Source organism: Silurus aristotelis (assembly GCF_946808225.1).
Source record: "Silurus aristotelis genome assembly, chromosome: 18".
In the NCBI taxonomy this organism is placed as follows: Eukaryota; Metazoa; Chordata; class Actinopteri; order Siluriformes; family Siluridae; genus Silurus; species Silurus aristotelis.
Window position 1 is genome coordinate 4,806,339 of NC_139591.1, and position 15,305 is coordinate 4,821,643.

The 15,305-nt window shown below is 35.2% G+C and overlaps 2 protein-coding genes across 4 annotated transcripts; one reads left to right on the forward strand and one right to left on the reverse strand.

Moving 5' to 3' along the window:
- The first annotated feature begins 503 nt into the window (after positions 1 to 503).
- stoml3b (stomatin (EPB72)-like 3b) lies at positions 504 to 7,203 on the forward strand. 2 transcript variants are annotated; one of them, XM_083568154.1, is made up of 7 exons: positions 504 to 642; positions 2,236 to 2,339; positions 4,688 to 4,760; positions 5,231 to 5,313; positions 6,143 to 6,346; positions 6,508 to 6,642; positions 6,846 to 7,203. In XM_083568154.1, exons 1-7 carry the CDS (start codon positions 588 to 590, stop codon positions 7,032 to 7,034), a joined length of 843 nt encoding a protein of 280 aa, XP_083424280.1. In that variant the 5' UTR covers positions 504 to 587; the 3' UTR covers positions 7,035 to 7,203. The 2 variants fall into 2 exon arrangements, with proteins under 2 accessions (XP_083424280.1, XP_083424281.1); XM_083568155.1 differs by lacking the exons at positions 504 to 642; positions 2,236 to 2,339 and adding an exon at positions 2,373 to 2,509.
- A 414-nt stretch (positions 7,204 to 7,617) lies between these two features.
- slc46a3 (solute carrier family 46 member 3) lies at positions 7,618 to 12,240 on the reverse strand. Of its 2 annotated transcripts, XM_083568124.1 has the most exons (7): positions 12,099 to 12,240; positions 11,757 to 11,968; positions 10,690 to 11,376; positions 10,105 to 10,351; positions 9,551 to 9,634; positions 8,395 to 8,551; positions 7,618 to 7,763 (listed from the first exon to the last, which is right to left on the reverse strand). In XM_083568124.1, exons 2-7 carry the CDS (start codon positions 11,940 to 11,942, stop codon positions 7,661 to 7,663), a joined length of 1,464 nt encoding a protein of 487 aa, XP_083424250.1. In that variant the 5' UTR covers positions 11,943 to 11,968; positions 12,099 to 12,240; the 3' UTR covers positions 7,618 to 7,660. The 2 variants fall into 2 exon arrangements, with proteins under 2 accessions (XP_083424250.1, XP_083424251.1); XM_083568125.1 differs by lacking the exon at positions 12,099 to 12,240 and having other exon boundaries at positions 10,690 to 11,411; positions 11,757 to 11,790.
- Positions 12,241 to 15,305: the final 3,065 nt, after the last annotated feature.

Here is a 15,305-nt window from a genome sequence, read left to right on the forward strand (position 1 = left end):
TGTTTTCATCAACATTGCCTAGTGCACAGGAGTATTATTTCCAATAAAAGGAAATTGTAAAGCTACAGCCATAAAAAAAAATGTGACATTGTGGCAACGTTTTGAGGAAGAAATACAATTAGGTGATTGATGATCATGTGTCTGCATGTGACTACTTTTGTGCTTATGGTGCAAATACAAAATAAAATCTAAAATATTTCAAATATATAAACTATCTTTCTTGCATTTTATCTAGGTATTAGTGACTAGTTAAGTAAACAATTAACATCCTTCTGATCAGTTAGAATTTGGGACGCATTATGATGCTAGGATTGGAAGGGAAGGCACAGGAAGGAGGGACGATTTTTTATTTCTTTTTATGAGTAATCGATGGATAATTAACATACGTAATTTAGCAATTCAAACAAGAGTATAAATTCATATCTCCAGCAGTATTAAAGTACAAGGCTGTTTTCTCTATCTCTATCTAATATGTTTCGTAATAGCACTCCATCCATAAAGCCACACCTCTTCAGCACATAATGTTTTAAAGCAAGAACCACTTCCCTACCTCTACTCATACAAAACCTCTACGGGGACACTGCTTTATGAAAATGGAGGGCCAAATAGAAAGAGGAAATGCAAGCAAGCAAGATCTGATTAGTAAGTCGATATGTCATTTTCTATTTTACTTTTCACTCTTTTTCGTTTAATCTCATTTTGTCACCATTTGACCTTGCATGACAATATGAACATTTATTATGAAAATTTGAGTCATGCCATGTTTAATTTGTTTGGCTCTGGGAACCTGTTCCCTACTTATTCCTTTCTACACCGTTTAAGTTTGTATTTACTCAGCTCAGGAGTGTCAATAATGTTATTGTGATGAGTTTGATTGGAGACTGTGCCATTGCACCTGCACACAAATTCAATAAAGCAGCTCAGAAATCACAAGAAGTAGAAAACATATAGAGTAAAGTTTTTAACATTATATATCTAGTATATGCTTATTTATATATATTTCTTTTATACTTACAATTAAAACGCATAAACAATTTTTATTTTATTTTATATTGAATACTTTTACACTATGTTTCTTAATAATTAAAAGTTGACAGAACTAAATTCTAACTACATGGAAAATGTTTAACCATAGAACAAATAAAATTGGATTGTTACTAAATATCAGGTTGGAAAAGCAGCCTGTAGAGCAAACACTGCACAGGAAAGGGTTAGATATCTAAAAAGCACAGCAGTGGTCTTCATCAGACCAACCCTATTTATGATTTTACTATGTACTGAGCAAACAGTGATTTTTTCTAGGCCACTGCCTTAGAAACTTTACTTCCACACGTAAATATGCACATGAACCATGAACCCTCTTTTGTTGCCCTGGTTGCATGTTTTAAAAAAGAGGGTAGGGTACAATAAAAGGAAATACCACTGTATTTGGAACCTAAGCGCTTGGAAACACATAGATGGAAATGATATTGAGAGCAAAAAAATTCAATACTGTACAAAAATACAATTTCTTAATTATTTCTTTTAGTACAAAAACGATATATAAATATTTAACTCCAGTCTTTTATTATAAAGATTCAACCCTTAAAGTCTGACCTGGCTCTCCTGTGTTCAGATAAATACATGAATATAAAATCTTGAACATTTCACAATTATTGCACTGAATATATGAAAGGAAACAAAGCTTTAGCAGTGCTTTTTAAAACACACCCTCTTTGTCATATCCTGCACACAAAGAGTGCAATGCTTTGTCTGTATCAGAACATGATATAAACAACAACCAGAAATCAGTGCGTAATAAGAGGAAACTCTCACAGGATGTGAATTGCTCTGTAACCAGAACACGTTTAAGTCTTGTGACTCAGTCAAGGTTCCTAATATTCACTTAGTTGTGAAAGGAAAAAGTAAAATAAAAATCTTATAATCTTATTATCTCATAAAATGTACAGGTACAATAAAGTTTTGTCACTAATATTAAACCAAATGTATTTAAAACAGATACTGCAGAGAGAAATTGGCATCAAGAAGAAAATGTTTGGAAAAGTGTACAAGTTCTTCCAGGAGGAATGTGAATGCCACTGACCCATCAGAAATAAACTGAAAAAATGTATTTATTTTATATTTTAGAAATGAAGTCTCTGTGGAAGCTTTATTTAACTATTCTGTGTAGTGTAAATGTAAATAGTATAATGCAATCGTCACTGAACTCTCTCTTTCTCATTTTCTTGGTTATAGATGAAAATAAACGGGGCCTTGGTGTCTGTGGATGGATCCTTGTTGCTTTGTCTACTTTCTTCACAGTGCTTTTTTTCCCAATCACAATCTTTATTAGTCTCAAGGTACAAAAACAAACAGATTTAATTCAACGAGGAATTGACTGTTTATGTTCAATGTATCTGACAAAATATCAAAAAGTACAGGCACAGAGTTGGTATTTTAAGGCTTGGCTGTTCACTCAAGATGTGGTTATGGATGATAATCAGCATCAATTTCGTCAGCTTCAAAAATGGTACACAATGGTATTTATTGTAAAAGAAACATGAAATTGAAACATTTCTCATATTGCTTTAAAAAAATATTTTTATTAAGGAATCCCTTTATATATATATATATATATATATATATATATATATATATATATATATATATATATATATATATACAGTGAGGAAAATAAGTATTTGAACACCCTGCTATTTTGCAAGTTCTCCCACTTAGAAATCATGGAGGGGTCTGAAATTGTCATCGTAGGTGCATGTCCACTGTGAGAGACATAATCTAAAAAAAAATCCAGAAATCACAATGTATGATTTTTAAACTATTTATTTGTATGATACAGCTGCAAATAAGTATTTGAACACCTGTCTATCAGCTAGAATTCTGACCCTCAAAGACCTGTTAGTCTGCCTTTAAGATGTCCACCTCCAGTACATTTATTATCCTAAATTAGATGCACCTGTTTGAGGTCGTTAGCTGCATAAAGACACCTGTCCACCCCATACAATCAGTAAGAATCCAACTACTAACATGGCCAAGACCAAAGAGCTGTCCAAAGACACTAGAGACAAAATTGTACACCTCCACAAGGCTGGAAAGGGCTACAGGGAAATTGCCAAGCAGCTTGGTGAAAAAAGGTCCACTGTTGGAGCAATCATTAGAAAATGGAAGAAGCTAAACATGACTGTCAATCTCCCTCGGACTGGGGCTCCATGCAAGATCTCACCTCGTGGGGTCTCAATGATCCTAAGGAAGGTGATAAATCAACCCAGAACTACATGGGAGGAGCTGGTCAATGACCTGAAAAGAGCTGGGACCACCGTTTCCAAGGTTACTGTTGGTAATACACTAAGACGTCATGGTTTGAAATCATGCATGGCATGGAAGGTTCCCCTGCTTAAACCAGCACATGTCCAGGCACGTCTTAAGTTTGCCAATGACCATTTGGATGATCCAGAGGAGTCATGGGAGAAAGTCATGTGGTCAGATGAGACCAAAATAGAACTTTTGGGTCATAATTCCACTAAACGTGTTTGGAGGAAGAAGAATGATGAGTACCATCCCAAGAACACCATCCCTACTATGAAGCATGGGGGTGGTAGCATCATGCTTTGGGGGTGTTTTTCTGCACATGGGACAGGGCGACTGCACTGTATTAAGGAGAGGATGACCGGGGCCATGTATTGCGAGATTTTGGGGAACAACCTCCTTCCCTCAGTTAGAGCATTGAAGATGGGTCGAGGCTGGGTCTTCCAACATGACAATGACCCGAAGCACACAGCCAGGATAACCAAGGAGTGGCTCTGTAAGAAGCATATCAAGGTTCTGGTGTGGCCTAGACAGTCTCCAGACCTAAACTCAATAGAGAATCTTTGGAGGGAGCTCAAACTCCGTGTTTCTCAGCGACAGGCCAGAAACCTGACTGATCTAGAGAAGATCTGTGTGGAGGAGTGGGCCAAAATCCCTCCTGCAGTGTGTGCAAACCTGGTGAAAAACTACAGGAAACGTTTGACTCTGTAATTGCAAACAAAGGCTCCTGTACCAAATATTAACATTGACTTTCTCAGGTGTTCAAATACTTATTTGCAGCTGCATCATACAAATAAATAGTTTAAAAATCATACATTATGATTTCTGGATATTTTTTTTTAGATTATGTCTCTCACAGTGGACATGCACCTACGATGACAATTTCAGACCCCTCCATAATTTCTAAGTGGGAGAACTTGCAAAATAGCAGCGTGTTCAAATACTTATTTTCCTCACTGTATATATACACACACCTTTTCCAAAGCATGTTGATAGGCAGACTGAAACAGATCAAAAGGGCTAGGAAGAATGATGCATGAGCATACTACACTTCTGCACAATGATGATCAGAGTTGTAAAGTCAAAACTGAATGATTTAAAGCTTCATCATCCATAATAACAATTTTATTGGAATGCTTGTAAGAGAAAAAGCTCTTTTTGAGAGCGTCCCAAAAAATGAATAACCTGAACTTTAGCAAGCATCATTAGAACAAAAATAAATACAATAATAAATCATGACGATGTATCCATACCTACACAACTGTCACCTTTGAAACTACCAAATAATTTTCACATAGTAAAGAACATAATTTTTTTAATGATAACCAATTCCAATATGCAATATCATCAATTCCAATAATGTTCTATTACACTTTTACAGATTGTTAAAGAATATGAACGAGCTGTAATATTCAGACTTGGCCGCATTACAGCTAGAAGGCCAAAAGGACCAGGTAAGCCTACTACTTTTACTACTTCTTTTCCATGATTTCATGCCTCTCAGTGTTCGGTTACAATATTTAGCATGTAGTTAACGCTGCTTTTAGATGCTTGGATGAAGAACTCTCCAAAGTTTATTTCAAGGGACAAAATTCAAGGAAAATATAACATGTCACATATTGAAAATCTTTTATACATGGGCTGAGATCTCAAGAAAACCATAGCATATTATTTTATTTATATTAATTTCATTTTCATCAGTGATTCAGTGTACAAAATCAGTGACATTACCTTTATGGAACAAGAAATGATCACAATAACTTTATATAGATTTCTATTTATTTTTGCCTTTGAAAGGATGAGTTTGATATTAAATATGCAAAAAGAAAAAAAAAAACTTTTCCCCCAATTTTAATTTTCTTCTCAAATGTTAATATTAAAATTAATGTGCAATAAAAAACATGTTTCCCCCCGTCATTTCTAGGTATCTTCTTCATCCTTCCCTGCACTGACAGCTTTATAAAGGTTGACATGAGAACAGTATCATTTGACATTCCTCCTCAAGAGGTATGCAAAATCTAATTTATAATATAATATATACTGTACAGTCATTTACATTTAGTGATTTAACATAGGATGTATACACTATATAGACAAAAAGCTGTTACCACAAAGTCAGAAGCACAATTTAATTGGATGTCTTCATGCAAGTATATGCAAACCTGTTTCAGCATGACAATGCCCCCTTGTGCACAAAGCCAGCTTCATGAAGATTTACAAGGTTTGCATGGGTTGGATTGGAAAATCTTGAGTGGCCTGCTTTAGAGCTCCTCATTCTACACCAGTACCTGATTTTATAAAGGATAAATGAGCAAAGATCTCCTCAAGCACACTCCAAAATCTAGTGCAACATCTTTACAGAAGAGTGAAGTTTAATATAATAGCAAATAGGGACTAATTGTAGGGAATGGTCAATAAAGCATGTACGATTCTTATGTTTAGGTGTTCACAAACCTTTTCCATATAGTGCCCTTCATGACATTATACAGTATATACACTGACGTTATAACAATGATAGCATCAACGACACAAAGAATATCGGCATCTGGCATCAGAGCCAATATCCATAGAGTGGAATGAGACCTATTACTATTCCTATTGGCAGAGTCATGGCAAAAAAGGCAGTAGAGAGAGAGCTCATTGTATTTTAGACTGGAGAAGTGTGTTGACTGCTAAAAGGCAGACATTTGAATCAATGACATACACAAACTGTTAAATACAGTGTCTATTTAAATGTTTTGTTAAAAAAAAAAAACCACTAGGAGTCTTTAACTTAAGCACATACATTTTGTATTTTAATGTTACTTTTCTCCCTTATCAACCCTCTTTTTCATAGATTTTGACAAAGGACTCTGTGACAGTAAGTGTGGACGGAGTGGTGTATTTCCGAGTGAGCGATCCCATCGCCTCAGTGGCAAATGTCTCCAATGCTGATCACTCCACACGTCTGCTTGCCCAGACAACACTAAGGAACGTCCTGGGCACCAAAAACCTAGCTGAGGTTCTGTCAGACCGTGAGGGTATCTCTCACAGCATGCAGGTACGATAAAAAGGACACAGATGTAGTACATAATTAAATAACTTGTAGTCCATTGTAAAATTTTTATCTTTTTGCTCTGGCTAGGAAAAGATTACAGATGTCTAATGTCTTTATTAACATTTTTATAATCACACCTAATGCAACCCACTCACTTTCTGCAGTCTTCTTTGGACGAGGCTACGGATTCTTGGGGCATTAAGGTGGAGCGTGTGGAGATGAAGGATGTGAAACTTCCTCTACAGCTTCAGAGGGCCATGGCAGCCGAGGCTGAGGCAGCCCGTGAGGCTAGAGCTAAGGTCAGAGTCTTCAACTAGCAAGTGTTCTTATTATTTTTACACGTGAACATTTTGGTTCTGTAATATTCTTATGGGATATTTGCCTTTTAAACAAACCTCCAAAGTATTTGAAATTGTTGACAACAGTTTATAAATCACTGCAAATATGACGCAAATTGCTCTTATTTTTTTGACATTTGAAAGCACGTCTTTTCTTCGTACAGGTGATCGCAGCAGAGGGAGAGATGAACGCTTCCCGTGCTCTGAAAGAAGCTTCTCTGGTGATCGCTGAATCACCCTCTGCCCTACAGCTACGCTATTTGCAGACTCTCGGCACCATCGCTACTGAGAAGAACTCCACTATCATCTTCCCCCTGCCCATAGATATCATGGGTCATTTCATGAATAAGTGAAGTCCAGATAATCGCAAATAGAAATGTTTACATTTTACCTATTGATTGAGATCACAAATTAGTACTTGCTTTAATTGCAAAAAAAATTAACATCTTAATGACTGCAATGCGGTATATTATTGCTGGAATTGTGTATTATTCTGTGTAAAAAGGCATACAAAAATAATAAGCAGTTGAATTATATCTACCATATTGCAGTGTTCATTAGAAGTGTTATAATGGAGAGGGGCAATTCTTTTGAGCGTGCAGTTCCATTACTTCTGAAAGGCATATATTTTACAATATAACAAAAAGTAGTTACTGGTTCTTTCCACATAACAGATTTACTGTATATTACAATTAATTATTATAATATGTGATACATAACAGTTTGAACAATGTTAAAAAAAAAAAGAATTATATATCTTTATATATATAGAATATGTTTTTAATTTGTCTTGAATGTTTTTAATGACATCATATCTAATTGGATAGCATGATACATTAATAAAATATATAAAAAGCTTCCAATAATTCATTATTTCAAAACATTAAGTGACATTATTACTTCACAATAAAAAAATTACAAATTACAAAGTTCACTAAGTGCACTATACTGTAGACCAACTGTCTCATTAATAATGTAGTTAGTAGTGAGATATCTCAGATCCTGTGCTGTCCACACTGTCATCTTCAGAGGTCAGGATTTTGGTCTCCTCCACATTGTCCAGTCGTAGGCAGAGCATAACACTAAAGAACAAATATTAAGGAACATTTGGTATGAAGACTGCTGATGCTGTTTTAGATGGAAAGGGATAAAACGTGTGGAGTGCTATGCAGTGATGGTGCAGTGAGAGGTGGTCAGATACTCTTAAACCAAAGTTTATTATTTTCTAGTAACATTACATCATAAAGTATTTTATTCTTGTTATAACACAGCTGATACCCAAAAAGTAAAAAAAAAATATTTACTATTGAATGACATGTCAGGTTTAAGCATCATTAGTTAGATGGAAAAGTAATTGTCTCACCAACTTGTAAAAAGAGAGATAAAAAAATCTTTTTGGAAAAAAAAAAACAGAAAGCACAAAGTCCTGACTCCTGAGTAAGGACTTGGGAAGAAAAAAAAAAAACTTCTGTTCCAAAGTGCTGGAGACTCCTTCTCTAAAAAATATTCTATTCTATTCTTGTGATAATATAATACTACATTTCATTGTTAAATAACAAGTATGTTATCTGTCTATTATTAGCCTTTAAAAGGATTGAATTCATGATAAAAATGACTGATATTATTTAGGCTTGAGAACAGTCCTGATTAGAATTAGAAAAGGCTCAGGGAGCTAATTGGCGGTTAGAATTCTTAAAATTAAATTTAACTCACCCCATGAGTAATGCAGGTATTAAGGTAAGACAAGCAGCTAGAAGGAACGTGAACCCAGAAAACCATGAGATGGAAGCAGCATAGATGCTACTAAACACTGGGAATGCCACCCCCATACTTAGCATTTCCACAAAGGCCACACATGCAAACACAGCACCTATAGATGTGTTCGAGAGAGAAGAAGAAAAACACATGATCTTTTTTTGCCTATTTGTCACATTGTTTCTGCAAATTATTAGTGCCATTTAGTGATTAGAGCTAGAAAACAAAATCAAATATGGTCTTTTTTGCCTGTAACTGCTTTTAAAGATAGATATTTTGATATTCAATAGATTAAAATGACAATAGACATAAAAAGGGTATAGAAAATGCTGACATAAATACCTAATTCTTTCTAAACACTTTCTAAAAACTTTGATATATCATTTATTTTACAAGATTTTCTTGTTTTTTGGGGGGATTCTGTTGGTTATCAGTATAATATTCATAAGAACAAAATATCTTCTAAATAATAATTAAAAATACAAAAATACAGTAAACAGTGGAATACTCTTGGAAATGGAGTGAAAAAATATTTAGTAATACATATTCATATTTAGGCATTGTTGTATAGACCTACTGCATACCATATAGTAAAGATTTGTTGTATTAGTGCAATGCCTACTTTCAAATAAAAGACTTTTAGTCATTTTAATTATTCAACATGTGTAGCCACTTGACCTCAATTCTAGGGGGAGTGGTAGCTCCAGCCGTTACGGTGCTAGGTTACTGATCGGAAGGTCAGAGGTTCAAGCCCCGGTATCGCCAAGCTGCCACTCTTGGGTTCTTGAGCAAGGCCCTTAACCCTCTATGCTCCAGGGGCGCCGTATCATGGCCGACCCTGCGCTCTGACCCCAGCTTCTAAGCAAGCTGGGATATGCGAAGAACAAATTTCACTGTGCTGTAATGTATATGTGACAAATAAAGGCTATTCTATTCTATTCTTCTATTCTAGTGGTTCCAGAGCCAAATTCTCCAACACTCGATGCTTAGCAGGAGAATTCACATCAGACATTGCAGGGCACCATGCACATACTCATTTACTCCTAAGGCATAATCAATATGCCTATCTGGTTAATACGAGGAAACTTGAAATGAACCCAGGAAACCTTGTTACCTTGTTCAGAGCTCAGCACCAGTTTGGACATCATAGACCGCAACACAGGAGCAGGCATGATGGACAGGAGAAGAGGAAGGCGCACTGCAAAGCCACAACACATTAAGGCTGAACACTTCTTGCATTACATGCACTTATACACTTTTCTGTATAGTTATCTATTTCTTTAATTAATATTTTGGATTAATTGTAATAGAACATTAGCTTTTATACAAACAAAAAAAAACAACCATTGGTGAACTTTGAAAAACAAATTTTATGGAACAGTTTTCACGCTGTTAACGAGAACGCTATTATATATAACTAAAGAACCGAAGAAAAAATAGAGCGAAAATGAATCTTAGTAATAAGAAAATCAGTTTGCTGGGTACATAGCATGCAAAAAACCCTAGTCTAGGCAGTTATTTAGCAGAAAGTCCATTTTACAACAGAAGTAACAGCAGAAACAATAAGCTAGTGTGTTCTTACTGCTTTCAAAAATTATTATTTTTTAAACTCATGAAATCCTTCTATCTATCCATCTTCTATCTTGCTCACTAGTTTATTTTACTTACCCAAAAACATAAGCAGGGTGGTCTTTGCAAAAGAGGCCATTAAGAAGCCAGTGGCCACGCTTAACAGCCCAAGCAGAATGATATGGGCATCAGGCAGCCACCGTGAGAGCAAGGACACACCAGCATAACTGCTCAGGTAGATCAGAGTGTTAAGAGCAGAGCCACAACCAATGAGCACCTCACTCCAACACAATGGTGGATTCAGCTCATACAGGAGAAAGATGGACATGCCACCTAATTTGCACACCTGAGAAATAATAGCCAAATTAATAGTAATATTTATATTTATGCCACTGGTAAACATTTTGCAGCAGTGCTTTACTATTTTAGTGTGTTACCCTCTGACTGACATAATTAATTTTGAATATGAGATTTATATAGTTATACAATAATGTTAAAAGGTTGTTTCAACATTCTGTACACTACCCTTACTCTTTTACCTTCAACACTTTAATTTTCTATGACACATTTTATTGAATTGGAACTATTTTAGTTAAATTGTGCTATTTCTTTTGTATGCATAAAAAAAACAACTGTGTACCTATCATGAAATGCAAACAAAATGTAGATCATTTTTTTCATTACCTTGTAGAAGACAAAAGCACTGAGCATAAGCAGCAGCAGGACATTTCTTCTCTTTGTAGAAGCTGCAAAAAGCAGGTAGATGCCATGAAAGCGTCCGGTCAAGACCTGAAACCTAGCTAGATGAGGAGATTTATCAACTGCCCAATGGCTGGAAGAGTTCTGATTAGTGGTCAGGTTTTGAACTAAAGGAACCTGGGGCTCCTTCAGGATGACCAGCACATAAACCAGATCGACCAGATGAAGTATGGATGCTGAGAGGAATGGCCAGCTGAATCCAGTGGCTTGAATATAAAACCCAGTGCAAAGAGAGCCTAAACCAGACAACAAACCAAGGACCATGTCTAGCCGGGCCATTCGAACAGTCTTCTCTCTTTGTCTCTTTTCACTCAGGTCTTGTCCACAGCAGTCAGCCACATAGGAGAAACAGCCTCCAATCAGAGTGCTTGTACCCCCCAAAAAACCAGTGAAGAAAGCAGAACCCAGTAGGTAGCTGAGGCTGAGGGAGTACTTGCTCACTATGAAGTTTGTGAGTGTGAAGAGAGCACTGCCCACCAAAGGGGGCACCATGGCCACCTTGCGGCCATGGGAGTCACTGTATAAAACCAGAAACAGTGAGGACACCAAGCTGGGAAAGAGGAAGTAAAGCTCAATCTGGATAAGGAAGTGTGATGTCTCTCTCTGCACAGCCTGCCATTCAAACAAGTGCATTGTGTTAGCTGGGACTGAAAACAGATCAAATGACAGATAATTATTAAAAAAATCTTTTTTTTTTTTTTAAAAGATTTAAAAGATTAGATTAAATGACAAAAACTTAGCTTTCCTGTTTTGAAATAAAAGGTGTTATGAGCAGTTCCTGGACATAAAATTTTGCTTTCCGTTGAAATCGTGATTATTTCGGTGTCTTAAATTACATTTTATGTACTCATGATAAACCATGTAATAGTGCAAAACAGTCCCTGTTCATCTTCTACCCATGTATAAAAGTTAACAATATGACAAAGCAAACTTTGTAAGTATAATCTTAGATTAGAGAAAGCCAAGGCACTGTGTACATGTATGAAACGTACCTGATGAATACTCAGATTAGTGAAGTTGTTGGAGCAGTGAGACTGGTTTATACTGACTGGATACGGAGAACCACTGAGCTGTTCCCAAAGCCTTCTATAGACATACTGCTCTAATAGCGGGTAGGTCATAAACATGGCAAAGGCATGCAGACCCACCACAGGTTCGATCACAGTCCAACATCCCATCTCACTTCATGCTCTGCGCTCTGGTACTGTGTAGTGACAAGCAGGAAAATTCAATTGCTTCATAAAATCCAAGGCTCCATAAAGAAAATTAAATACATCAGAGATTAATCCAATCCAGACCAAGGAAACATTAGAAGGCATCCCAGCGATTCTTACCTGATGAAACTAGATTGAGATTCAATTCCAGCCATTTCCACTGTTCAGTTAATTCTTTACCATACGCTTTCCTTTAGAATTTAGAAACTCAGTGTGTTCCTTTTTTGTTTCTTTTTCTTGTGACATAGATGACTGTCTCTTTAAAAAGGTGAACATCGGGAGCTAACCAAAGCAAACACCTGCACTGAAGCTCTGACGCTTTGTGTAGAGGTAGCCCATCCCCAAAGAAATACTCCTGTGTGTGTGTGTGTGTGTGTGTGTGTGTGTGTGTGTGTGTGTGTGTGTGTGTGTGTGTGTGTGTGTGTGTATATACAGTACATGTATATGAGGTATACCAATGTACAAATGGTTCAGCATAAAGGATGAGTAAAAGACGTCTGCATACATTAAAAATTTATTACACATTTATAAGCATTAAATAATTTTTTACATGTAAAGCTGAAAGTAATGTGTGCTTTCTATACAGATTTCATGTTTTTTCTTTCTTTAACAGGGTATCCTTGGTTCCATTATTTGTTTTCCTTTCTCTCTCCCTTGAGAATGTGAGGAACAGATACAGAGATATCAAGGGAAAATGTTTTTGGCAAATGAGATTCTCTTACTCACTTCTTTATTCATAAACTGGTTGCCAGAATGTACTGTGTTTCGATTCCCATAATGGACACAAAAATACATTTAATATTGTAACATCTTGCACTGGTCTTAATTAATATAATATTCTATAATTTTTTTTTTTCTATTGTTTCTGTTCTGAAGCTCTTAGCATTGAATTGGCTTTTGTGTGTGTGTGTGTGTGTGTGTGTGTGTGTGTGTGTGTGTGTGTGTGTGTGTGTGTGCATATCTAAGTGTTATATAGCATATATAAAAAGACTGTACATCACACATATTTGGGCTTCTGGCCCCATAAACACACACCAACTCTTTCTGATTTACTACTGTACCATTTTATTTAATATCCACCCATCCCAAAAGTGCATACAAATGTTTTTAGATATAAATACTTTCCATTCCTTAAGATTACTAGTAACTAAGCTACAGTTACAGATACAGTTACAGTGTTGACTATCACAAAAGAAAGATACAAAAAAAGAAAAGAAAATGCACAACACAGAAGTGAGATGATCTGTGCAGACAAACATGCACTGCTGATTCCTATGACGATAAATATTATGTACATAAACGGTAAGATTGTCCACAAACATGGAGTCTGTGGGCAGTGATGTTTTTGTTCATGAGATTTAAGTTTCAGTTCTGTAGAAAAGCTTAAGTCCCTGATCCAGTTTTTACCCATGATGCAGTAGCAAAAGGTTTGTTAGTAGTCAGAAACTGAGGTAATCATAACCCCTTAAACTTTTAGTTTAATAATCAGTTGAATTTTTTAAAGAACTATGAATTAATTAGTAAAACTAATAAGGAGGGCTAGGATTGTGCATTTGTACAAGTTAACATGTCCTGGAGTTTAAGGGGTTAAAATATTAATAAAAAATACTTTCAGCATTCCGTTTGGATTTTATATTTAATAACATTTATGACTGTAGACAATATTATGTAACATTCGTATATCCAGGTTTTGTCTAGGTGAAGCTCAAATGTCAATGGTAGTATGCTCCTAAAGTGCAAATCAGGATGTTTTGAACAATTGTTTGGAGTAATATTAATTTTATATATTTCACATCACAGCTTGGTTGGTGTTGAAGGTAGAAATGTTTCTTTGTTCAATACTGATATTCTAAACCATTCATTAATTTCTAGTCATAAACAGAGATTTTGAAATATGTACCTGATCTCTAAAAAACATTTCGATTCAAGAGTTAAAATATGTTGTTCAGGTTCTGGAGGGACTTACAATATAAGAGGCAGAACAAATTCTCTGAATGTTCATATGTGTGAAGTAATGAAAACAAATGAACTTAATGAGCAGTGATAATCATAAAACATTCAAAGAACTGCAGTCAAATCACTGTTAAAAACCTCCTCTGTTTTTGCTGTGAGACAGTAAATAAAGGCACATTAATCCAATGTCTATTAGATTAAACTGTTCTTGTTTTATGTCTTCTAATATTTATTTTTAATAATCCAAATGCTGGTATAACAGCTGTTATGTAAGAAAAAGTATATTGCATTCAATATACAAAATTATAGGTCCTTTTGTAATGTTTGATGTAACCTTGTAATCTGTGATAACTGGGTTGTATTAGCAAAAAATGAAAAAAAAACAAAGGTTTTAACAAGAGAGATTGACTACGTTACTGACAAACCATTGTACAAATAAAATGAACAAGTCAAGCCACGATACAACATGCAGTTGTACAATTTCAAACTCAAAACCAATACAATTCAAAAAATGTCCATATAAGGTAAAAAAATATTCTCTAACCAAAGCCGTTCCCATTCCCAAAAAAGTGTGCTTATTAACAAACCAACATCGTTAAGAAATGATAAGTAGTGTACGCTGTTTTTAAGAAAGCAAAAAAGGAAACAGCTTTTAATTCTTTCTAGCTGTCCTCTGATTTTACCTATGAAAAGCACCATCAGACATTGAGATTCTAGAAAAAATACCGGTAAACATTCTTTAAATGCAGTATCAAAATTGATATCAGAAACTGGAATACCTTTGAAACAGGTAAATATATGACCAAACACTGGATCTTAAAAAAATTCCAATTTTAAAAATTGTGTGGTGTCAGTTATCAAAAAATGAATAGATGAATTTATTTTTTTCTCGCTTAATGTTCTGTTTTGAAATACAATCATTTCTTTACAGTTCCTATTTTGTTGTATTATTTGCTCAGTCTTCGTGAATTATATTCAATTACTTTTCATCACTACTTGGAATTTTATTGCTATAAAAAAATGGACTAGGGCATTAGTGAATCAATTGTCAGTAAGTTATTACTAAAAAACATTCTGGGTATATTTCTATATCTAATGAAACATGCTATTTCATTATAAATAAAAAACCCCACCATTATTAAAAAAAAATCCCTGAAAGATAAAGTTACAATGGCATTTTAAGACATTTTTAGGCTACATTCTCTTCTAGTTCTATTTATTCAGAGAGAATCATTTCTACAAGTAATGCTACTCTACACAGTTAATAATAAGGGTTAATATAAGTACAGATAAAAAGAGCTTCAACTGGTCAACATTACAATAAAAACAAATGAATTAGCCTGTCATTCTCAATTGACTGTGTTTCGCCAGTGG

Bases quoted from the DNA above. Each gene is read 5' to 3' on its own strand.
- stoml3b (XM_083568154.1), top strand. From the start codon at position 588: ATGAAAATGGAGGGCCAAATAGAAAGAGGAAATGCAAGCAAGCAAGAT. The intron at 2,340-4,687 runs GTACAAAAACAA...ACACTTTTACAG, and splicing joins CAATCTTTATTAGTCTCAAG to ATTGTTAAAGAATATGAACG. The intron at 6,643-6,845 runs GTCAGAGTCTTC...TTCTTCGTACAG, and splicing joins CCCGTGAGGCTAGAGCTAAG to GTGATCGCAGCAGAGGGAGA.
- slc46a3 (XM_083568124.1), bottom strand. From the start codon at position 11,942: ATGGGATGTTGGACTGTGATCGAACCTGTGGTGGGTCTGCATGCCTTT. The intron at 8,552-9,550 runs GTAACAAGGTTT...ACACATCTATAG, and splicing joins GGTGCTGAGCTCTGAACAAG to GTGCTGTGTTTGCATGTGTG. The intron at 7,764-8,394 runs GTGAGTTAAATT...TTTGTTCTTTAG, and splicing joins ATACCTGCATTACTCATGGG to TGTTATGCTCTGCCTACGAC.